General features: G+C 40.6%; 1 protein-coding gene across 4 annotated transcripts in view; it reads left to right on the top strand.

The window, feature by feature from the left end:
• The window catches only part of LOC124555648 (inner nuclear membrane protein Man1), a 337,416-nt gene that overhangs the window by 67,787 nt on the left and 245,533 nt on the right, over positions 1–24,096 (top strand). For all 4 annotated transcript variants that reach the window (XR_006968574.1, XR_006968575.1, XM_047129632.1 and 1 more), the window contains exon 2: positions 6,289–6,370. Coding sequence is in view for 2 of the 4 variants with exons in the window: in XM_047129632.1 (XP_046985588.1) it covers positions 6,289–6,370 (82 nt within the window). In the remaining 2 variants the exon portion in view is untranslated. The remainder of the gene's footprint in view (positions 1–6,288; positions 6,371–24,096) is intronic.

Genomic DNA, 24,096 nt, shown 5'->3' with positions numbered 1-24,096 from the left:
GCATTTGGAAATAAGCTGGAAATTAAGCTTGTGAATCTCATTTAGAAGGTCTAATGGTTCCAAAGTAATGTATTCAGAGTTTGAAGTATGAATCATTTTCAAAGATTTAATTTCTTCTTCTATATCTACATCATACTTCACAAGGCACGCAATGGTGTGTGACGGAGGGTACTTCTGGTACCACTAACTAATCCCACCTACCCTGTTCCATTTGTGAATGGTGCATGAGAAGAATGATTGTCGGCAAGCCTTTTTATTTTTCAAATTTTCTCTTCGTGGTCATCGTGTGGGACGTATGTGGGAGGAAGTAATATGTTGTCAGAATTTTCCTGGAAAGTGCTCTCTCGCAGTGATGCACAATGCCGCTCTTGTAACGATTGGCACTGGAGTTTGTTGAGCATCTGTCTAATGCTCTTGCACCAACTAAACAAACCTGTCATGAAACTTGCTGCTCTGTTGGAACTTCTCCCCCTCTTCTATCAGTCCTAACTCAAGAACCGGTTAAAAAAGTGTCTTGCAAGCCAATTCTTTCATGGATGAGTTACATATCCTTAAGATTCTTCCTATGAATCTATCTGGCATTTCCTTTTCCCACTATTTGTCTTATGTGGTGATTCCACTTGAGGTTGCTTTGAATAGTTACTCCTAGATATTTGATGTTAGATACTATTTCCAGCAGTTTCTCATAACTAGTGTAATTGTACAGTAGTGGCTTTCTTTTCCTATGTATACACAGTATGTTACATTCTTTATGTTCAGGGTCAACTGCCAAACCATGCACCATTCATCAATCCTCTGCAGGCCATTCTGCAAATGGATACTGTCTTCTGGCATTGCTACTTTAAATAGACAATTGTATCAGCTGCAAACAGTCTTGAAGAGCAACTGACGCATTCTACTAGATCTTTTGTGTACGTTGTAAACAGTAACAGTTCTATCACACTTCCTTGGGGTACTCTGGGAATTACCTTTACATCTGTCGATTTTGTTCCATTAAAAGTGACATGTTGAGTTTTATCCCCAAGGAAGTCTTTGAGTCTAGTCACAAATCTGGTTTGATGCTTGATAAACTTTTTTTTTTTTTTTCATGAAACTGCAGTGTGGGAGTGTGTCAAATGCCTACCTGAAGTCAAGGAACTTGACATCAGCGTAGAGTACCATTGTCTACAGACCTATGGATCTTATGTAGAAACAGTGAGCTGAGTTTCGCTGGATCTTTATTAGCAGCAATCCATGTTAATTTTTATATACAGGAGATTTTCATTCTCCAGAAACATCATATCATAATTCTTGAGCATAAAACATGTTCCATAATTCTAGAACAGATTAAAGTCAACAATATAGATCCATAATTGTGGGCATCTGACCTGTGGCCATTCTTGAGAATGGGAATGGTCTGCACTTTTTACAGTTGCTAGGTACCCTTCATTGCTCTAGCAATCCAAAACAAACTACTGGTAAAAGGGGAGCAAGGTCTTCGCATTATCTTCGTTGATTCTTATCTCATTTTTTGTAGATTCTTATCTCTCTGTAGATTCCTATCTCATCTGGTCCTTTACACTACTAAGAAATTGTAGTTGCTTTTCTGTTCTGTGATTGGATGCCTGAGTATCTGCCATTTTGACATTTTACGATGATTGAAGGGAAGGACTGTGTTACGATATTTCATGGTGAAAGAATTTTGGAAGGCCGAATTCAGTATTTTGGCCTTCTCTTTGTTATTTCTGTTTTGGTGGCAATATGGTCTCTGAGTGGATGAATAGATGATTTCGAACCACTTACTGATTTTGTGTAAGACCAATACCGCTTAAGATTTTTACTCAGAGGAAGTGACAAAATTTTACTTTCAGAGTCATAGAACGCTTCCTTCATTGCGCTCCTTACACTTATTTTCGCTTCATTCACCTTTTGTTTGTCAGCTAGATTTTGACTACTTGTGAGTATGAGATGAAGCTCTCTTTGTTTACGGAGCAGTTTTCTAACATTGCTGTTAAACCTCGGTGGGTGTTTCACATCCCTTAAGACTTTGCTAGGAACATACCTGTCTAAGGCATATGGAACAGTGCTTTTGAATTTTTTTCATTTGCGCTGCACATCTTCGTCCTCATCACTGAATGTATGAATGTATGTGTAGTCACACATATACTGTGCAACTTATATCCTGTCATTCTTGCTGAGCAAAAAATCTTAATACCCTTCTTAATATTCCTTGTAAAACCTGTAATCATAGTTGCTAACACAGTCCTATCATCACTGATATCTTTCTCTACATTAATTGATTCAATAAGTTCAGGTCTGTTTGTTGCTAGGTGGTCTAAGACATTACCTTCACGAGTTGGTTCTCTAACTGTCTGCTCAGAGTAATTTTTCTGTGATACATTCTTCTAAATCTGTTGTGACATCATTATGGTATTCATTGATAAGTAACTTGCATGCCTCAGTAACCTGATTCAGTCATATCTGTTTATTTACATAAAAACCCAGAAGTTTCATCTAAATTCTTCTGTTTCTTAATTGGGTTTTCAAGGTAGACACTAGGCTGTTAATAATAATAAAAAAAAAGTTTATCTTGAATAATCTTCTGTGAATTCATATTTGTCACTTCATTCCTGGTTCCATCATGAAATGGTTTCCTCTACTTGGAGCGCACATCCAAAAATTGAGGATTGATATTAATTGCACTGGCAACTACATTAGATTCAGAGAGAATGGTGTCTCAAATTTCGCACAAATATTTTAAGTCATTTGATAAGCTCTCAAAGTGTCTTACTTCAACATCAGTGATATTATTTCGATCTTTTAATTATTTGCTTCTGTAGTCATTTGGTGTCAACAACTGCAGACAAATTGATGCCATGATTAAACACTTGAAACATCTCACATAATCGAAAACACCCTGTACCACAGAATGTGCTTCGGCTGACAGAGCTGACCTACTGAGAGTTCCAACAGCAATAGCAATCTTATCAAAGTGAACTGCAATTGGTTTACAGTGTCAACCCGAACACGCCACTGGATATCAGACGTGGTATATGAAGAACATCTAACACACTGTTTTAGAAGGAACTGAATCACTCCAAAAACAGTATCTGCTTTGTGACAACTCACAGAATGTAGTCCACATGAGGCTATGCCAAGCACTCAGAGAAAATTTTGCAATAGGATTCCACTGAAGGAAATGGGTCTGACCTTCTTTGAGACCCTGTCATGCTACATCTGTTGTTATAATCTTGTTTGTGTCGTTCACTGGTGGGAATTAAGTATTTCACAAATATTGATCAAATAAAATGTGCAATAGCAACTCCTGGTCTCTGATTACAATCTACAAATTCTATTTATTTCATATTTATCAATTTCCTTATTGAAGTAGATATAAGGCAGGATGAATGTCATCTGTTCGGCATGATTTGACTCAGGAGTTGCATCAACAGTAATTGAATAATGCTTCTCATTTTCTCTTTGTTCCAAGATGGCACTCCTGCTGTGACGAGGGTAACTAGAAATGAATTCAATCTGAGTATCATTTGTGGCAAATATTGCACTTGTAAATGCTTTCCAGTTTCTTGTCCCTCTCTGACCTTGGTAATGTGTTTTGCAAGAACTGAACCACAGTGTCTCAAAAGCTCTTGCATTCTGAGGCAATTTCCATTATTTGGCTACCAAAAATTTCTGAGATGAAACTCTGCATGCTAGTAATTAATGTCAGATCAAGTTACACAAGAGTTCCTATGTAAGTTGGCTCTTTTACAGATGAACAAAAGAACAGTAATACCCCTTTGCTTCCGAGCATCAGCATGGCCAGTGTACCTCCTTTCTGCCATTTCATTTCTTCACTTTTATGATTCTTCCAGGACAACTATATAGAAATAGATATCGTTATTTTGCATGTAATCTTGAATGCAAAATATTTTCTTATATTTTGTGTAAAATCATCTTGTAATGGAATCAGAATATTGTGCATTCAAAATTAAACATGAAATAGAATAGTAAGCAGGTGGCATGTAAGAATTGTAAAAGTGAAGAACTAAAGTGGAAAGCAAGGACTAGATAAGGTATGCTGATACTGGAGTAGTGTTATTTTATTTATTATGATTCAAAATTTATTTTACAAAAGCAATCTGATATTTGCCAACTGAGCACCATAGGGTTTGAAATCCTTCGGCCTGGGCCGAAGGACTTTGCCATCCCCTGCCCCCCACTCCACTCGTTGGGGCTGCCGATGAGTCAATATCCACCTCATATATTCGTATATAGAGAGGAAAGCATAATGTAATTTTTCAGAGCCAGTGGCTCCTTCTTCTGGCAGAAGAGTTGAAGGGAAAGAAATTGGGATGAAGGGAAATGACTGGAGAGGTTTAGGAAAAAGGGGTACAGTTCAGAAAAGTCACACAGAACTCCGGGTCAGGGGAGACTTACCAGACGGGACGAGAAAGCAGGAGGGGAAAGTGCTTTAGACAAGAGGTTGAAAACACTGTACTGTTGTGACTGGTTCTTGTGATTATGAGTTGTTACTGGTCTGGGAGGCAATGGTGAAGGTTGTGGGATGTTAAGGAGGTTGGCCAAGCTTGGTTTGTGGGAGAGGAGTGGTGGTTGATGGTGTGGCTGTTTGGAGAGCTGCAGAGGGGCAGGAAGGAAAACACCACTGTTGAGCTAGTTTAGGAGAAGCTGGGATAGTTTTTGGGCTGAAGTCTGGCATGTTGTTGCGGTCTGAAGGTGGCTTGGTGGATGATACTATCCAAGGAAGCAAGAGAGGCAGATAACTGCAGAATTTTGTGGAAAGAGAGAGATCCGGTGGAGTGGAAATTGGCAGGTGAGGGCTATAGGTCACAGATGAGTCGGGTTAGTGCAAGAGATTGCTGTATTTGAAACTCTAAAAGAGCCTGGTGTAGAGTAGGATTTCATCCAGAGACAGGGACTTTGTGTTGGGCCTTTGGGAGTAACTCCAAGGGACAAGCAAGTCTCAAGAAACAGAATGTGGGACCTTATTTTTGATAGTGCAGAAGCATGTTTTGAAAAAGAACAGATGTATTATGTGATGGGATTCATCACGGCAAGAGAGGAAAGTTTGGAGTGTTAGAAATGGTGGGAGTGGCAAAAATGAGAGGCAGAGGATGAAAATAGATAGAAAAATGGAAGAAAAGATGGGAAAAAATTTGGAAAAATCAGGAGGATTTTTATGAAAGTTGTGAGAAAAGATAATGGCTAACAAGAGACAGTGAGTGGGTGAGAAGAGTGTTCTATATGACACAAAAAAAATGGAAAAGAAAGAAATCTGTAGGGAACGTCATGAAAGGAAACAAAAATTTCAAAACTGGGCAAATAGAAAGAGAAAGTCATAAGAGAAAATGTAAAATACTTTGCTTGGCAGATAAAATAACATACGAGATAGCAGTAAAAGTCGACCAGAGCAGTTTGATGAAAAACAAACGCTCAAAAACGTGAAAGAATTGGCGTATAAACAAGGTAAGTGGAGGTTGGGAAAGAAAGTAGCTGTCAAATTTGCAAATAAATTGGCGAAAGATGATCGAGAGAAGGCCCTGCAGTATAGTGAACTGTAAACAAATTGTTTTCTGCAAATTTACAAATAACAATGGGCCCATCTATGTGCATGGAAATCACTACTAGAAAAGATGGAGGGGCAAAGTGTTGATTAATCTGGGTGGTACAGATTAATAAATGATCGGACTACTAGCACATAAGGTAGAATACAGATGACAACAAAGACTGACACGAGGGTTAGGTAAGAAGGAATGGTGGCCACATGGGCTAATATAACAATCAAAATAACCAATTTTTGACAATATAAGGTAACTGGATTGATAAAAAAAATCTACTCATAAGTGGCGGCAAAAAAGTTTAATTTATGCAAGCTTTCGGAGCCAGTGGCTCCTTCTTCTGACAGGAGAATTGGAGGGGAGGGAAGAGGGGTGAAGGAAAATGACTGAAGAGGTTTAGGGAAAGGGGTACAGTTTGGAAAAGTCACCCAGAACCCCGGGTCAGGGGAGACTCACTAAATGGGATGAAATGGTAAGTATCCCCTGACCCAGGCAGCTGTTCTAAATATGTAAAATTTTTAGATATTTTTCTCCAGTTGTAACCCTTCATCATACACAAGAAACAAAAAAAAAAAAAAATCATCGTTTTAATGATTACAGTCAATGAAAACTGTTATTTTAAAATGAAATGTGCAGAACAAAAATGTAAATGCATGTCTACTTTTATATTATAGAAATGTATATAGAATAAGTCTATTTTCATTGCTTCAAGAAAAGTGTTTTTTGTTTCTAGGTTCTCTGATGTCAGGCTTTTCAAGGCGTTCTCGTGTGTCAGACAGCCGTATAGAAAACAATGGGTATATTCCACAACCCAGGTAGCATGGAATTTATTTCTCTTTCATAGTATTTAATACTGCAATTAGCAACTCGTTAGCTTTTACATATTTATAGAATCTTAATTGACAGCCAAAGCTGCAGTGTTAGATACTATGTTCACAACCAGTTTCGACCACCTAAGGTCAGCATCAGGCACAAGCAGTTTTAGTGTTTGTGCCTTATAACCGTGATGTATACTTAACCTGCTAGTTATCGAAGATCACTATGTTGAGTTTGACAGATCATTGTGAAAATATTGTGTGTCAGATTTGGACAGGCATGGGTGTAATGGTTGTAATAACGAATGCTGAGAAATTCAAACTGTTTTAGCCTGCTGCTGATTTTACATGTTTTAATCTGGTTGCAATTATTTCACATAGCAGCTGTGTCTAAGTAATATTCAATAAGTAACTTATACTTAAATTTATCTATTTTATGTGGAACTCTTTGAGGTCTGCAACTGTGTTGTATATTTTTAAAATAATTTTGACTGCTTCAATCACTTTTTACCAATGTTTATTAGGGTGAAACGTTTCAGCAGTATGCTGCCTTTGTCATCAGGTGCATTGCAGTTAGATGTATACACATTAACCTGAAGTGAGATGTACACGTAGCAAACAATCCTCCTCATACTTCAGATTAACGTAATGTCATGTACAGTCTTAGATAAAACATGGCTGCCAGTCTGCTGCTGCAGAAACTAACACCTCGTCCTACGTGAGTGGTCTGATGCGAATGTGGTGCAGTGTGGGACCATCCAATTAGGCGACCGATTTAGTGCGAAGCGATTGCACAGTCCTATGTGCACAGCCCAGCCATGTGGTGACAGATTCCAATACACAAGAAAAATGAGTTTTCTGATTTTCCTGCTTCAAAAAATACTTCATGTTAATAAAATAAAGCTACATCAACTCCTGAAGTTAGTTTATCGGTAGAGATTCTTCTGTTCCTTTAAAAAATTAGAATCTGTTCCTTTAAAAAATTAAAAACCATAAATTTTTGCTTTTTGTGTTTTCTTCGCCATTTTATACTTCTTATTTGATTCTGAGGAAACTAATTAGCACACAAAATTGATTTTCTTCATATCATATAGTTTGAAATCACAGTCAGATGATGAAGTGTGTATTTTTTTTTTTTTTTTTTCAATTTTGGTCATAGTTATTGTGATACTTAATTTCCAAGTAGGCTATTGGATAAAATTTCAAGGGTTTACAGTGCATATTAAATGCAGCTAACATATCAAAGTTGTTTTTAAAGCTGGGACCAAAGCCATCTCTCGCTATATTATGGAGAAAATGGAAGGATAATTTGGAAAATATTTCGAGTAGATTTCCCCACCATGTTATAGTTCTGGGTGGAGATTTTAATTTGCCGGATATAGACTGGGAGACTCAGACGTTCATAACGGATGGCAGGGACAAAGAATCCAGTGAAATTTTTTTTAAGTGCTTTATCTGAAAACTACCTTGAGCAGTTAAACAGAGAACCAACTCGTGGCGATAACATATTAGACCTTATGGTGACAAACAGACCCGAACTATTTGAAAAAGTTAATGCAGAACAGGGAATCAGCGATCATAAAGCGGTTATGGCATCGATGATTTCAGCCGTAAATAGGAATATTAAAAAGGGTAGGAAGATTTTTCTGTTTAGAAAAAGTGACAAAAAGCAGATTTCAGAGTACCTGTTGGCTCAACACAAAAGTTTTGTCTCAAGTACAGATAGTGTTGAGGATCAGTGGACAAAGTTCAAAACCGTCGTACATAATGCGTTAGATGAGTATGTGCCAAGCAAGATCGTAAGAGATGGAAAAGAGCCACCGTGGTACAACAACCGAGTTAGAAAACTGCTGCGGAAGCAAAGGGAACTTCACAGCAAACATAAACATAGCCAAAGCCTTGCAGACAAACAAAAATTACGCAAAGCGAAATGTAGTGTGAGGAGGGCTATGCGAGAGGCGTTCAATGAATTCGAAAGTAAAGTTCTATGTACTGACTTGGCAGAAAATCCTAAGAACTTTTGGTCTTATGTCAAAGCGGTAGGTGGATTAAAACAAAATGTCCAGACACTCTGTGACCAAAATGGTACTGAAACAGAGGATGACAGACTAAAGGCCGAAATACTAAATGTCTTTTTCCAAAGTTGTTTCACAGAGGAAGATTGCACTGTAGTTCCTTCTGTAGATTGTCGCACAGATGACAAAATGGTGGATATCGAAATAGACGACAGAGGGATAGAGAAACAATTAAAATCGCTCAAAAGAGGAAAGGCCTCTGGACCTGATGGGATACCAGTTCAATTTTACATAGAGTACGCGAAGGAACTTGCCCCCCTTCTTGCAGCGGTGTACCGTAGGTCTCTAGAAGAGCGTAGCGTTCCAAAGGATTGGAAAAGGGCACAGGTCATCCCCGTTTTCAAGAAGGGACGCCGAGCAGATGTGCAGAACTATAGACCTATATCTCTAACGTCGATCAGTTGTAGAATTTTGGAACACGTATTATGTTCGAGTATAATGACTTTTCTGGAGACTAGAAATCTACTCTGTAGGAATCAGCATGGGTTTCGAAAAAGACGGTCATGTGAAACCCAGCTCGCGCTATTCGTCCACGAGACTCAGAGGGCCATAGACACGGGTTCACAGGTAGATGCCGTGTTTCTTGACTTCCACAAGGCGTTCGATACAGTTCCCCACAGTCGTTTAATGAACAAAGTAAGAGCAAATGGACTATCAGACCAATTGTGTGATTGGATTGAGGAGTTCCTAGATAACAGGACGCAGCATGTCATTCTCAATGGAGAGAAGTCTTCCGAAGTAAGAGTGATTTCAGGTGTGCCGCAGGGGAGTGTCATAGGACCGTTGCTATTCACAATATACATAAATGACCTTGTGGATGACATCGGAAGTTCACTGAGGCTTTTTGCAGATGATGCTGTGGTGTATCGAGAGGTTGTAACAGTGGAAAATTGTACTGAAATGCAGGAGGATCTGCAGCGAATTGATGCATGGTGCAGGGAATGGCAATTGGATTTCAATGTAGACAAGTGTAATGTGCTGCGAATACACAGAAAGATAGATCCTTTATCATTTAGCTACAAAATAGCAGGTCAGCAACTGGAAGCAGTTAATACCATAAATTATCTGGGAGTACGCATTACGAGTGATTTAAAATGGAATGATCATATAATGTTGATCGTCGGTAAAGCAGATGCCAGACTGAGATTCATTGGAAGAATCCTAAGGAAATGCAATCTGAAAACAAGGGAAGTAGGTTACAGTACGCTTGTTCGCCCACTGCTTGAATACTGCTCAGCGGTGTGGGATCCGTACCAGATAGGGTTGATAGAAGAGATAGAGAAGATCCAACGGAGAGCAGCACGCTTCGTTACAGGATCATTTAGTAATCGCGAAAGCGTTACGGAGATGATAGATAAACTCCAGTGGAAGACTCTGCAGGAGAGACGCTCAGTAGCTCGGTACGGGCTTTTGTCAAAGTTTCGAGAACATACCTTCACCGAAGAGTCAAGCAGTATATTGCTCCCTCCTACGTATATCTCGCGAAGAGACCATGAGAATAAAATCAGAGAGATTAGAGCCCACACAGAGGCATACCGACAATCCTTCTTTCCACGAACAATACGAGACTGGAATAGAAGGGAGAAACGATAGAGGTACCCTCCGCCACACACCGTCAGGTGGCTTGCGGAGTATGGATGTGGATGTAGATGTAGATGTAGATGTAGAAGTTGAAGTATTTTACTTCAGTTTGTTGGTACCAGGCATACTGCCTTAGCAGCTCAGCCATGAGCAGTTTGTGGAAGTAGGCATGTTATTCCACTGTCAGCACCCCCACCCAGGTAGCACAGTACATTCATTATGGACATTTTTAATGGAAAACTTGTATCTTACAGATGGAATACTGAAGAAACATTGTCATTGATAAAGGAATGAAACTAATAGTTCATATTTTGAAAAGCATATTCATGGAGAACTTAATTAATTATTTATATGAAGAATTGAAATATCAGCCTTTGCTATTGAAGTACACTCAAACGTTACCTACAACATATGATTACATCATGGATGCTATAAAACCTGTTCTGCAATTGAATGCAGTCAATACAGTTCCACCAACTCACATTTTCACTGTATTTGGAGTATTGATGGGAAACACATTTGTATTAAAAGAGAGAGAGAGAGAGAGAGAGAGAGAGAGAGAGAGAGAGAGAGAGAGAGAGTAATTCTGGTTCCACGTACTACAAATCCTTCTTTTCGATTGGATTAGTAGCTGTCACTGATGAAAATTATAGGTTTGTTGTGGTGAATGTAGGCTCTGACAGTAAAGATAGACACAGGTATTTCTGATGGCTGCCCCATCTGACATACAGTAGAAGTAGGGTGACTATAAAAGTACCCAAAGAAGAATTTTTGCCCAGATCTTCTACCAAGTGTTCATATGTTTTATAGGGGATACAGCATTTCCTCTAAAGTAATACTTAATGAATTTAATGAGGCCTTTTCCAGAAAGGACAATGACTATAGGTGACGCTATATACAGTGACTGATGATCTTGGCCAAGAATGGTGGTAAAATGTTCTTTTGGACGATACAGGGTGATTCTGTAATGATGCTACAAATTCAAGGACAGTGGGAAAGGATAACTGTATCAATGTGAGATGAGGGACCCTGATCTGAAAATGACAGAGTTGAAAGTTATAAGCGAAAATGATTCTGATACCTCTGGCAGTGGGCTGCTTCTACTGCAAAGATCTCCAAATTTTGGGAAGAGGTAGTAAGGATTGGAAAAAAGTCCAATAAACATTGGGTCTAAAATGTGTATCTTAAGATATAAGAGCACCTGTTTACTAGTAGCAAAATGGACATTTTTTTCTTGTTTTGGTCCTCATTATCTACTGCCAAAATATGGAAAGCAAAGAGCTTGCAACAGAAGTCTAGTGCCAAACTGTACATACAAACCAGTAGTGGTGAGGAAAACAGCTGCCATCACCAGATGGCATAGGCAACCAATACAGTGCATAAATGACTGTTGAAAAAAGTAACAAACAAACAGATCATATACTGAACATAGATTATCTACTATACAATTTGAAAACCATGGAGGAACCATGTGGGCATAGCATTAAAAAAAAAGTGTGTTGCAAAGACTAACAATAAATAAAAAGTACATGGATTTCATGTGGAATGTTGGCTGCTACAGTTACTAAACATACAGCAGGTATCAATATCATGTAAATTATAACAGCATGCAAGATATAAAATATGTAAATAAGGAAGTGTCTGGTCAGCAGCACATGGTTGACGATATAAAGTCAGTTCGTAGTAACAATATTTCTGTTACTGATAAATAAGATATATGTACAGTATTTAACAATCATTTTCTGAGGATTGCTGATGAATGAAATAAAAATTTAGTTTCTACAAGGGAACGTGTTATAATGTCAAGTTTAACAAATATATTTCAAGGATGACACAATACATGTAAGTCACAGATCAAGTAAACAAAGTAAGACGTGTGTACACTGTAACAGTTAAATCAGCCTGAGTCCAAGTCTAGCGGCCGCTGACTGGCTGGCCGCTTAGGTGGCGCGGCTGCTGCATGGCTGGCAGACAGTGCCACATGTGGAGGACGTGTGTAACTGCGCGGCAGCACTTTGAAAGATTGGCAAGTCACAGCACTTTTGCCCCCTTTGAATTTTTTGAACTGGTCTTGATGGAGGTGACCTGTAGGTTGCTAACGTCCATAGGTGTTGTTTGACTGGCCGTAAAGTCTCGAGGAGGAGGCTTCCCGTACGGACGGAAGTGTCCCAGATGATAACGGGTCGAGTTGACAAGAGACGTGGGGGTCGAATCTGCTGGGGCTCCGTGGACCAATCTGCCCGTTGCGGCAAGTCCGGTTGTTATAACAGGAGACATGGGCGATATGTCGCCGTCCGTAGGAGGAGGAGGCGAGTAGAGTTGCTCCGACAGATGATGGTCATCTGGTTCCTGCATGGGCACGTCTCCTGGTGGTGTCAGTTCTTGTGCTGGCACTGAGATGATGGTGAGAGGACTGCGTTGTGAGTAATGAGAGATTCCAAGATCCTGAGCGTCAGGTAGAGCCGAAGGTGGTGTAGCAGCATTCTGAACAGGCGTTACTGGCACACGAGGCCGAAGCTGGTCCGAATGATGCACTGCAACACTCGTGTCCATCTGGATTTCATACAGGCGTCGGCCATGGTGTCGTAAGATGTGGACAGGACTCCATTTTGACTGCCTGCCATATCCCCGTACCCATACAAGGTCGCCGGCGGTGAACCAGCCAAGCGAAGGCACCCATGGCTGTGAGGTGGAAGGCCGCAGAAGATGAAGTAGCGTGTGGGGCTGTCGGCCATGTAAGAGCTCAGCCGGGCTGTGGTTGCCCATGGGGGTGAAACGGTAAGAAGCCAGAAATTGGAGAAGCGCATCATCAGCAGAAGAAATCAGGAGTTTCCTCATCTGAGCCTTAAATGTGCAGACCAGTCGTTCAGCCTCACCATTTGACTGTGATGGAACGGAGGGACCGTGACATGCATGACACCGTGATGGGCACAAAAATCCACAAAATCGGAAGAGGCAAATTGCGGACCATTATCAGTAACAAGAGTAGAGGGAAGGCCTTCCAAAGAGAAAATGCGAGCTAGAGCATTGGTGGTTGCCGCGGTGGTAGGCGACGTGCAACGCACAATGAAAGGAAAGTTAGAGTAGGCGTCAAAAACGAGAAGCCAATAAGTAGCAAAAAAAGGTCCCGTGAAGTCAGCATGAATACGCTCCCAGGGCTTCTCAGACGAAGGCCACGGTGACAAAGATGACATCGGGGCAGCGGCCTGTGACGCACAAGGGCCGCAGGCAGCGACCATGTGTGCGATTTCAGATTTGATGCCGGGTCAGTACACATGACGGCATGCCAGAGATTTTGTGCGAGAGACACCCTAGTGCCCTTGGTGAAGGAGGCGCAAGACCGAAGCACGCAAAGACGCGGGTGCCACAACACGCGGCGAAGCATTTTTGGTGGAAAGGAGGATAACACCATCCCTAGCCTTGAGGCGGTAACGCAAAGCATAGTAGCTCCGCAACGGATCAGAAGTTTTGGCGGACGGACGATCTGGACAACCCTTCTGAATACAGTGTAAAACCCGGGAGAGGGTAGGATCAGAACCCGCAGCAGCCGCCAGCCAGTCCCCAGTGATGAGGAACCCGTCCACAACCCGCTGCTCGGCAAAACACAAAAGTTCATCCCTATCGAATGCCGGATCAGGACCCATGGGAAGGCGAGACAGTGCATCAGCATTCGCATGTTGAGCCGTCGGCCGGAACTGAATCTCATAGTTGAAATGAGACAAGTAAAGAGCCCAACGCTGGAGGCAGTGTGCAGCTTTGTCGGGAAGCAACATTGATGGATGAAACAAGGAAACAAGTGGTTTGTGGTCCATAACAAGATGAAATTTGGATCCATAGAGAAAAACACCAAACTTATGAAGAGCATAAATAATGGCCAAAGCTTCTTTTTCAATTTGAGAATATTTTCATCGGGCATCTGTGAGCGTTTTGGAGGCATAAGCAATGGGTTGTTCAGAACCGTCAGAAAAATGGTGCGCAAGGACTGCACCAACCCCGTATTGAGAGGCATCCGTGGCAAGAACAAGATGTTGGCCAGGTCGATAAGTAGCCAGGCACGGGGCCTGTTTCAGCATAGTCTTCAATTTCTGGAAAGCCGCATCGCATGACGCGGACCAGTGAAAAGGCACGTTTTTATGCAACAGGCGATGCAACGGCTGAGCCACAGAAGCCACAGGCGGTAAAAACCTGTGATAGTATGCTATTTTCCCCAAGAAGGCCTGCAGTTCCTTAACAGATGTAGGCGAGGAAGGGCATCGATCGCAGCGACAGTTTGCTGAAGCGGACGAATACCATCCCGAGAGAGTTGTAACCCCAAGTACATGATAGATGCCTGAAAAAATTTTGATTTCTGAAGATTACGCTTAAGACCGGCAGTCTGTAAGACATGGAAAAAGTGTGCGAAGATTCTGAAGATGTTCTTCAGTGGTGGAACCAGTGACAACAATGTCGTCCATGTAATTTATAGGCCCAGGGACAGGGAGCAATAATTGTTCCAAGAATCGCTGAAAGAGAGCAGGGGCGCTGACAACCCCGAAAGGCAATCGTTGGTATTGACAGAGGCCGAAAGGCGTGTTAAGGACCAGGAACTGCCGGGAAGCAGCGTCGAGAGGAAATTGATGATAAGCTTCTGACAGGTCAAGTTTAGAAAAATACTGGCCTCCAGCAAGTTTAGTGAACAATTCTTCAGGTCGGTGCATAGGGTAAGTGTCTATGAGGCATTGAGCTTTTACAGTGACTTTGAAATCGCCACAGAGACGAATATCACCGTTGGGCTTAGCAACGACAACAACAGGAGAGGACCACTCACTGGAAGTGACAGGAAGCAAGGCCCCCGAAGCAGTGAGACGATCCAGCTCCCGTTTTACCCGATCATGAAGGGCCACAGGAATGGGCCGGGCCCGGAAAAACTTAGGCTGAGCAGTGGGTTTGAGCGTGATATGAGCTTCAAAGTCATTTGCACGGCCTAACCCAAGAGAAAAAAGGGACGAAAATGTCGTCGACAAGGAATCCAATTGAGCATAAGGAATAGCATCAGAGACAATAGTGACAGAGTCGTCTATGGAGAACCCAAAAATGTGAAAGGCATCGAAACCAAAAAGATTCTCCGTGTTACTATGGTCAACCACAAATATGGGAACAGTGCGAACAACGGATTTGTAAGATACCTCAGCATTAAATTGTCCCAAGAGAGAAATCTTTTGTTTACTGTACATCCGTAATTGCCTAGTGACAGGTGATAGGATTGGAGAACCCAACTGAAGATACGTCTGAGAATTGATGATAGTGACAGCAGAACCAGTATCCACCTGCATGCGAACATCCCGACCAAGGATTTGGACAGTGAGGAATAACTTCTCTGAAAGGGAAGAAGCACCATTGACAGACAACACAGAAGCAGAATCAGCGTCACGTTCATGAACATCATGTATGCTGTCGGATTTGCAAACGGATGACACATGACCCTTCTTTTTGCATTTGTAACACACGGCCCAACGTTGGGGACAATCCTCCCATGAATGTTTCGTAAAACACCGCGGACATGAAGGAAGTTGCCGTGGGTTTTGCTGCTGTTTCTTAGAGGTTTGTTTATGGTTAAGCCGAGGCTGCGCTTGGGAGCGTACTGCGGCCACGTCGGCCAGCGGCGACACGACGCACGCTTTGTGAACAGCGCACAGAGGTTGTACGTCCCCGACATCACCCCATGTCTCTATTTGCACTCCAGCGGCACGAGAAATTTCAAAAGACTGAGCGATGGATAGGACTTCATCTAGAGTTGGATTTGCCAACTGAAGGGCACGTTGCCTAACTTCTTTGTTGGGCGCCGACCGATTAATAGCATCCTGTAACATGGAATCGGCGTAGGATTCTTTGTGAATGTCAGTAACAAATTGAAACTTTCGACTGAGGCCGTGAAGTTCAGCAGCCCAAGTGCGATAGGATTGATTTGATTGTTTTTGACAACGATAAAAGGCAATACGAGAGGCTACCACATGCGTATGCTTTTGAAAATATACAGACAGAAGTGAGCACATTTTAGCAAAGGACAAAGACACAGGATCTTTCAAAGGAGCCAATTGCAACAACAACTGATACATTTGAGGTGGAATCCATCAAAGGAACAGATACTTACATGTTTGGTCGTCCGCGACATGAAATGCCAAGAAGTGCTGTCTAAGATGTTTTTCGTAATCAGACCATTCTTCCGCCGTCTCGTCGTAAGGAGGAAAAGTAGGTAGAGACAACGACGAGAGATGCCCCGCATTGGATGCCGCAACGAAATCACGAATCGCAGATGTGAGAAGCATTTGCTGTTCAATGAGACCTTGCAATAGTTGCTCTAAAGTAGCCATGGAAACCTGTGGGTCAACGATGAAAAAGAAAAATTCACTACCTCATCGCCAGTTGTTATAACGTCAAGTTTAACAAATATATTTCAAGGACGACACAATACATGTAAGTCACAGATCCAGTAAAAAAAGTAAGACGTGTGTACACTGTAACAGTCAAATCAGCCTGAGTCCAAGTCTAGCGGCCGCTGGCTGGCTGGCCGCTTAGGTGGCGCGGCTGCTGCATGGCTGGCAGACAGCGCCGCAAGTAGAGGACGCGTGTAACTGTGCGGCGGCACTTTGAAAGTTCAGTGAGTCACAACAGAACATTATAACTCTCTTGGCAAATGCCTTTCTGAGATTGATGTATGCAATACTCCACTGTGAAACAGACAACGGGGAGAATGAGTCAATAATTAAATCACTGAAGACTAAGGACTCTAATGGATATGATGGAGTGCCTAGCAGAATATTAAAGTACCGTGCTACTCGTGTTAGACCTGTATTTAGCTAAATTTGTAATTTATTCTTTAGGATTGGTCAGTTTTTACAGCTTCTACCACACAATTCAACAAAACCTGATGTTTTAATTTCACAGAATGAGCATAAGATTAGTGAAACTGAACAGTTCAAATTTCTTGGTGTTCAAATAGATGGTAAACTGTTGTCGAAAGCCCACATTCAGGATCTTGTTCAAAGACTTAATACTGCCATTTTTGCTATCCGAACGGTATCTGAAGTAAGTGATCATTTGAATGAAAAGTAGTCTACTTTGCTTATTTTAATTTGCTTATGTCGTATGGTATTATGTTTTGTGGTAACTCTTCCCATTCTAAAAGGATATTTTTGGCTCAGAAACGGGTGGTTCGGGTAATAAGTGGTGTAAGTTCACGAACCTCTTGTTGACCCCTGTTCACGAGTCTGGGTATTTGAACATTGGCCTCTCAATATATATATTCCTTACTGTCATTTCTTGTTAACAATATTAGCTTATTCTCAAGAATAAGCAGCTTTCACTCAGTTAATACTCAGCAGAAATCAACCTGCATTTGGATCGAACTTCCTGAACTCTTGTGCAGAAAGCTGTGCAGTATACTGCTGCATCCGTTTTCAATAAGCTACCCCTAGGATTCAAAAGTCGTTGCAGTAATCCACGCAATTTCAAATCGAGACTGAAGAACATGTAACACGTGAGCCTCAGTTGCAAATAGAAACCAATCTTTACCCGGGTTTCAGCCAAAATAATTTGGCCTTCTTCAGAAGCCAGGGGCACTAAACTATTGCATGCCAAAGTTTCTAACTACCCTACAGAATTTTTGTTAATGCTATCTTCATTACTGGTACTAATGCTATGTGAATTCAAATTCATCTACATTTAAGTTTTTAGGCGCCTTTGCCTTTATTGATACTTAGTCATACTGATGTACTCTCCACGATATTACAGATCATTCCTGTAAATAGCCACATGTACGTTTATTAATTAACCAGATAAAGTTTGAGCAATGTATTCAAAATTGAGAAATAATTTTGCTGAGTAATAGCTAGTCTTTCTTACGGGCTCCGTATCTGTTATAGGGGTATCATTCTCCTAAGAAGTAAGTTCTCTAACATATTACGCCGTTAAAGGTTTTAGTTGTTATATTAATCCAATTCCTAATGTAAAGATAGCTACTGTTACGTATCTATATTTCCACGTGTGCATACGCAAGAAGCACCATCAGCGATTCTCAGTACACAGCCGCTCACCGCATTTAGTTCCGGCACATTTGTCGCGGCCTGCCGACCTTGTCCACGCAGTGGGGCCTGCTGTTTCTCTTCATCCCAAGTAATGTAGATTTATGACTGGTTACTACGGTGCTACAGTTTACACTTGACATAGCCAAACTTTGGCATGCAATAGTTCAGTTTCACTGGATTCTGAAGAGGGCCAAATTATTTTGGCTGAAACCTGGGTAAAGATTGGTTTCTATTTGTAAATGAGGCTGACATGTTACAATTTCAATTATCACAGTTGCTGACAGGGCTGCACAATGTTAAAAATTCGAAACTGAAGAGTTTCCTCATGGGTCACTTCTTCTATTCTGTCAAGCAGTCCCTTGAGAAATTAAGCTGATTCTTGTTGTATTGTTGGTTGCATTTACTAAACTTATGGCTTGACTTTTTTTGGGTCCATAAACATATTATTTTTATCTATTATTACTTTTATGTTGTAATTTCATGTACTGACACGTTCCATGACCTTGGAGATGTGCTCCTCAATTTGGTCCTACAGAACTTGACATGTAAGTAAATAAATAAATAAATAAATATGACTTATGTTCATAAATGAGTACAGTGTCAGCATAAAATGTCATGTAGTTTCATAAAAATTACCTTATTTACAGTTTTTGTGTGCTGTATGTAATTGTTTTTAAAAATTGTGTAGTACATCATTGATGTTCAGTGTATGATCTCCTGTTGGTTACTTTTTTATGGTCATTTATGTGCTGTATTAGTTTCCAACGTCTCCTGTTGATGGCAGTTGTTTTCTGCAACCCTACTAGTCTGTGTGTAAAGTTGGGTGCTAGGCTTCATACATGTATGAGCTGTTTTCATTACCTTATGTACCCACTACTGTGTAGCTCTTATTTCTTCGTAAGTTTTGATGCCACGGCTGACCTTTGTGCATACAATTGTTCTGTGACATTTCATACTGCAGTTCTTCCTTTTCTTTTTAATGCAGTTGTGTTCTGATGATGTACTGAAAAAGTCAATAAATTAGATCGTGACCAAGATTTTCCACTGTTCATTAAGTGACAATTTTTTTCTCTCTTGTCCCACAATATAAACATTCTTGAACAACTCTGATCAAAATTTCAGACATTGTAAGTTAAACCACAAACAATGTCATTTCGTGCTAAAATATCAAACTAACTATTGAGTCTGCTTCACCACATTGCACATTTCACAATGCCCTGCATATGTTGCTCACATAGGACAACTCGGCTGCTGACCATTGTTTTCATATGTTTGCATGGTTGCTGCACCACATTCACAATAGTTTACTCGTGCAAGACACTGCCTAAGTCGGAGATGTTCACTTATAGTGGCCAATGTAACCTGCTGCCCATCAGAATTCCAAGTCTGGCCATATACACGAACTTGCAACACTGTAGGATGCAGAAGTTTATGGAGGAAGTGCTGTCATTCCACCCAAGCTGTTACAGAGCTGTATGTGCATGTGATTTAGTGGTAAATGTTGCACAATATGGATATGAAGTCGTGAGTTTGAGACCCATCAATGCCTTATTTTTTTTAAAAAATTGTATTTCAGATATGTGCTAAAGTTATGTCTAATGGAACCTCGCTTCACTGACCCACCAGTAATAACAAAAACTTCCAGAAACTAGTGAGTTTCTTCCCCCTACAGTGGCCACTGGACTCCAACTACTGGTCATACGCCACCTGCTACCAGGTGCCGTCTGACCAGGTGAACGCAGTGTAGTGCTATTAGTGTATTATCGTCTGCCCCGATAGCTGATTGGTCAGCGTGATGGACTGCTGTTCGATTCCCAACTGGGTCAGGGATTTTTTCCCCTCAGGGACTGGCTGTTGTGTTGTCTTCATCATCATCTGGCGTGCAGGTTGCCCAATGTGGTGTCGAATGTAATAAGACCTGCACCAAGGCTGCCGGGCCTGTCCCGTAAGGGGCTTCCCGGTCAATGATGCCAAACGCTCATTTCATTTCCAGTGTATTATCTACTGTCACTTCCTTATTTGGAGTTCTAGTATTTATCTTGCAGTTGCGTACTGGATTTTGCATGCGTGAAGCTTATGAACATTGTTAGAGAGTTGTAAAATAGTTGCAACTGGAAAAAGGTCTAACATTTAAGACATTTTTTTTCACTATGGGTTTAATGGAGGGGTGAAGACAATGGAGGCACCTCAGAACATTTGTATTGTGGGTGCTTTTGGCGAAATGTATCAAAGAAGCATTTTCTTGTTTCAAGAAAGGTTGTTTTGGCATGAATGATTTTCCACATTCAGGAAATCTCGATAACAGACGTGTGTGATGAACTGTGACCACTTAAACGTTGTGCGACATTTGCATTTGATAAGTAACATTTAGAAGTTGGGAGTAAGAGTACTGCTTGCACTAATTCAAAACAACAAAAGTCAAAGGGATGAATATTGCTGCATTTTTGCACAAACATCATTAGTTAACTTGTTAAGAGTTGTTGTCAATAGCTGAGACACCGTTTGGTCACAGTGTAAGAAAAGCAACCTAAAACACTGCATCATGTGTTGCTAGTACAGAATAATGCAGTCTGCCGATTTCATAAATAAAATTATTCAGGAGTTTGTTTTAAATGTCACCCCTATGCACTTATTCTTTTGTTCTTATACCCTCAAATGTTTACCATTTTCGGTCCTTATCAAAAAACTGTCAAGAAAATACCTTCTAGACAAAAATGCACTTAAATCCTGGGATTGGGGACAGCCTTAACTCAGATCCACTTGAATCCTACTGTTGTGGAATCTGTAAACTACCTGAGCATTGTCAAATTGTTTTAGATAATGTGAAAGAATAGTCTGTTGATGACAAATTTTCTTCTATTAAATTATGCACTGTAATGATACAAATGAAATACAGCTTACAGCAAAAACCAAACATCAAAAGGGATCTGTAACACAAATGACCGTATATTGACAAAAATTAGCATGATATTACTTACACTGGACTTCAAAATGGTCTGTGTTTACTTGCAGTCCTGTGTCACTCTCAAGTGGATAGAAATGTGGTTGTTCATAAATAAAACAAGAAGGATTTTGTTATTGATTTTTGATCTGGCTGCCTATAGATCTGTCAGAAAACTGATAAAAGTCTGACCTTCAGTGAGACTGTAAATGAGAGCTGAAGCAGCGTTCTCTTCACAGGCAGCCGTATTACGTCAGAGCTAGTAACGATCTACAGTATTCGTCATCTCTCACTTATTGCCCCCAGTGGTGGCCACAACAGCTAAATCACAGTGTAAAAGGTGAGATTAGTTGGAATTTCCACATGGAATGACGTTCCTGGACTCAAAAACAGCATAACTTAGGTGATATGAATAGATGAAGTGCTTCACTAGCTGTGTCAGGTTTAATTTTCAATGGATTTCTGAGCCCACATTTTCTGTCATCACATATGGTTTCCTGCACAGTACCCTTTCTTGATTGGAACTTTGTTATTTGTAGCTTACGAAGTCTCCCTGTAGATATTCACATTTTTCAATCAATGCTGTGGGGTTGTATCTTTGTGCCCATTTGGGGATAGTTTCAATGACAGTGATCTCAAGAAAAGTATTTTCCAAGTCTGTAATAATAAAAAAAAAGGATGTGTTGCCTACTCATAATGTTGATGGTCTAAACACTGGAGATGCTCCAAAAATATGTATGATATCTGGTGGTGAGCTTTTTACTTTTCAGAAAAAACGCAAATAACTGTGACAGTTATTGATTTGTGATGTATAGTTCCCAGTCGGTGCATCTGAATATTATTAGTAAACTATGCTCTAGTCCCTAAACCTAGTTACAGAAATGCGAATAAGACACGGTGACATATAGCTTTGGTATTCCAGCTCTCGGCAGCTGCATATTCGAGACAGAATCTGTGGGCACTTTGCAACTGCCTCAAGGAACACATTGCCTGGTATTCTTCCTGCAAGTATAACTGAATCTTGGCAACAAAACAGGATATATTTGGTGGCTCTGTGAATGATGAGTTACTTCCTGAATGGCACAGAATTATCCTACTAAATTCACTTGTTCTATTCATACCACCTGAATGATTTACACATAAAGTGTGAATTAAGGTTATCAATTTATGCTGTTTTTGAGTCCAGGAAAGTCATTCCTTGTGGAAATTGCAACTAATCTCCTCTTTTATGGTGTGATTTAGCCACTGTGGCCACCACTGGGGCAATAAGTGAGAAAAGACAAATACTGTAGCTAGTCACTAGCTCTGAGGTAACGTGGCTGCCTGTGAAGTGAAGGCTGCTTCAGCCCTCATTTACATTCTCTCTGAAGGTCAGATTTTTATCAGTTTCCTGACAGATCTGTAGGCAGCCAGATCAAAAATCGATAAGGAAATCTTGTATTTTCTTGTCAGTTTTTTTTATAAGGACCGAGAATGGTAAGCGTTTGAGGCTATAAGACTAGAAGTGCATAGGGGTGACATTTAAAACAAACTCCTGAATAATTTTATTTGTGAAATCAGCAGAGTGCATTATCTTGTAATAGCAACACATGATGCAGTGTTTTAGTTTGCTTTTCTTATACTGCGACCAAAAGGTGTCTTGATGATGCTCATGTGGTTTATAGATTCCATGCCTGCAGAATTCTAGTGGATCAGAGTTAAAGATGTCCTCAATCTAGATTTGAAGTGCATTTCGATCCAGAAAAGTATTTTCTTGATTGTTTTTTGATAAGGAATGAAAATGGTAACCATTTGAGGGTATAAGACTAGAGGAATAAGTGCACAGGAATGACTTTTAAAATAAACTCCTGGAAAGTTTTGTTCGTGAAATTGGCAGCGTTCATTATCTTATAGTAGCAACACATAATGCAGTGTTTTAGGTTGTTTCTCTTACACTGTGACCGAAAGGTGTCTTAGTTTTTGGCAACAAACACGAGTTGTGATAGCCATGCCTGTAGGGAGGGATTTCTAGTGCACAACAACCTTTTCAAGCCACCAGATACAAAATATTATATTCAGCTTGCCCTTTACCCAAGTATGTCTCTCTTTTTATGGCTTGGCCATTAATTTCTTCTTAAGAAGTTATCATAAAAACATCATAACTCATCACCAGTAACAATATTGAATAGGATTTCTCAATGAACGAACTGATGACATTCAAGCAAAAATGCACCAATAGCCATGCCTTTTGTTGTTTGGAACTAGAGCAAGCAGTACTCCTACTCCCAACTTCTACACCTTGCTTATGTCCCATGACATTTAAATGGTCACAGTTCATGACATATGTCTGTTATTGTGACCTCCTGAATGTGGAAAATCATTCATTCAAGAGTGATCATTTTTGAAAAGAAAATCCTTTTGTGGCGTGTTTTACCAAAAGCACACACAATACAATCGTTTTGAACTGCCTCTGTTACCTCCACCACTGTATAAACTCATAGCGAACAATATGTCTCAATTATTGGATCTTTTTCAAGCTGCGACTATTTTATAACTCTTGAACAACATTCATAAACTTCAAGCATGCAGAATCCAATATGTGACTGCAAGATAAATATTTGAACTGCAAATACGGAAGTGACAGTTGTAAATACACTAACCTCTCTGTGCTGCATTCGCCTGGTTGGATGGCACTTGGCATTAGGTGGCTTGCGGCCAGTGTAGGGCAAGCAAACTCTTGAGCAAGAATTGTTCTAATCTTGACGCAGTCACTAACTGGAAGTTTTTGCTATTACTCATGGGTTAGACAGTGAAGCAAATTATCTTCGTTGTTCCATCAAACATAACTTTAGCAGACACCTAAAATATGATTTAAAAAAATAAGGCATTAATGGGTCTCGAATTCACAACTGTATGTCCACATTGCTCAACGTTTACCAATATACCACGCATGGATACAGCTCTGTAATGATACAGATCTGTAATGGGTCACAAAGAATGACAGTGCTTCCTCAATACATTTAAACATCCAACAGTGTTGCCAGGTGGTGCATAAAAAGTGAACGACCCTGATTTAGTCTCTGCTGC

The sequence above is a fragment of the Schistocerca americana genome, chromosome X (assembly GCF_021461395.2).
Source record: "Schistocerca americana isolate TAMUIC-IGC-003095 chromosome X, iqSchAmer2.1, whole genome shotgun sequence".
Taxonomy (NCBI): Eukaryota; Metazoa; Arthropoda; class Insecta; order Orthoptera; family Acrididae; genus Schistocerca; species Schistocerca americana.
This window is presented reverse-complemented; position numbering and strand designations above follow the sequence as displayed.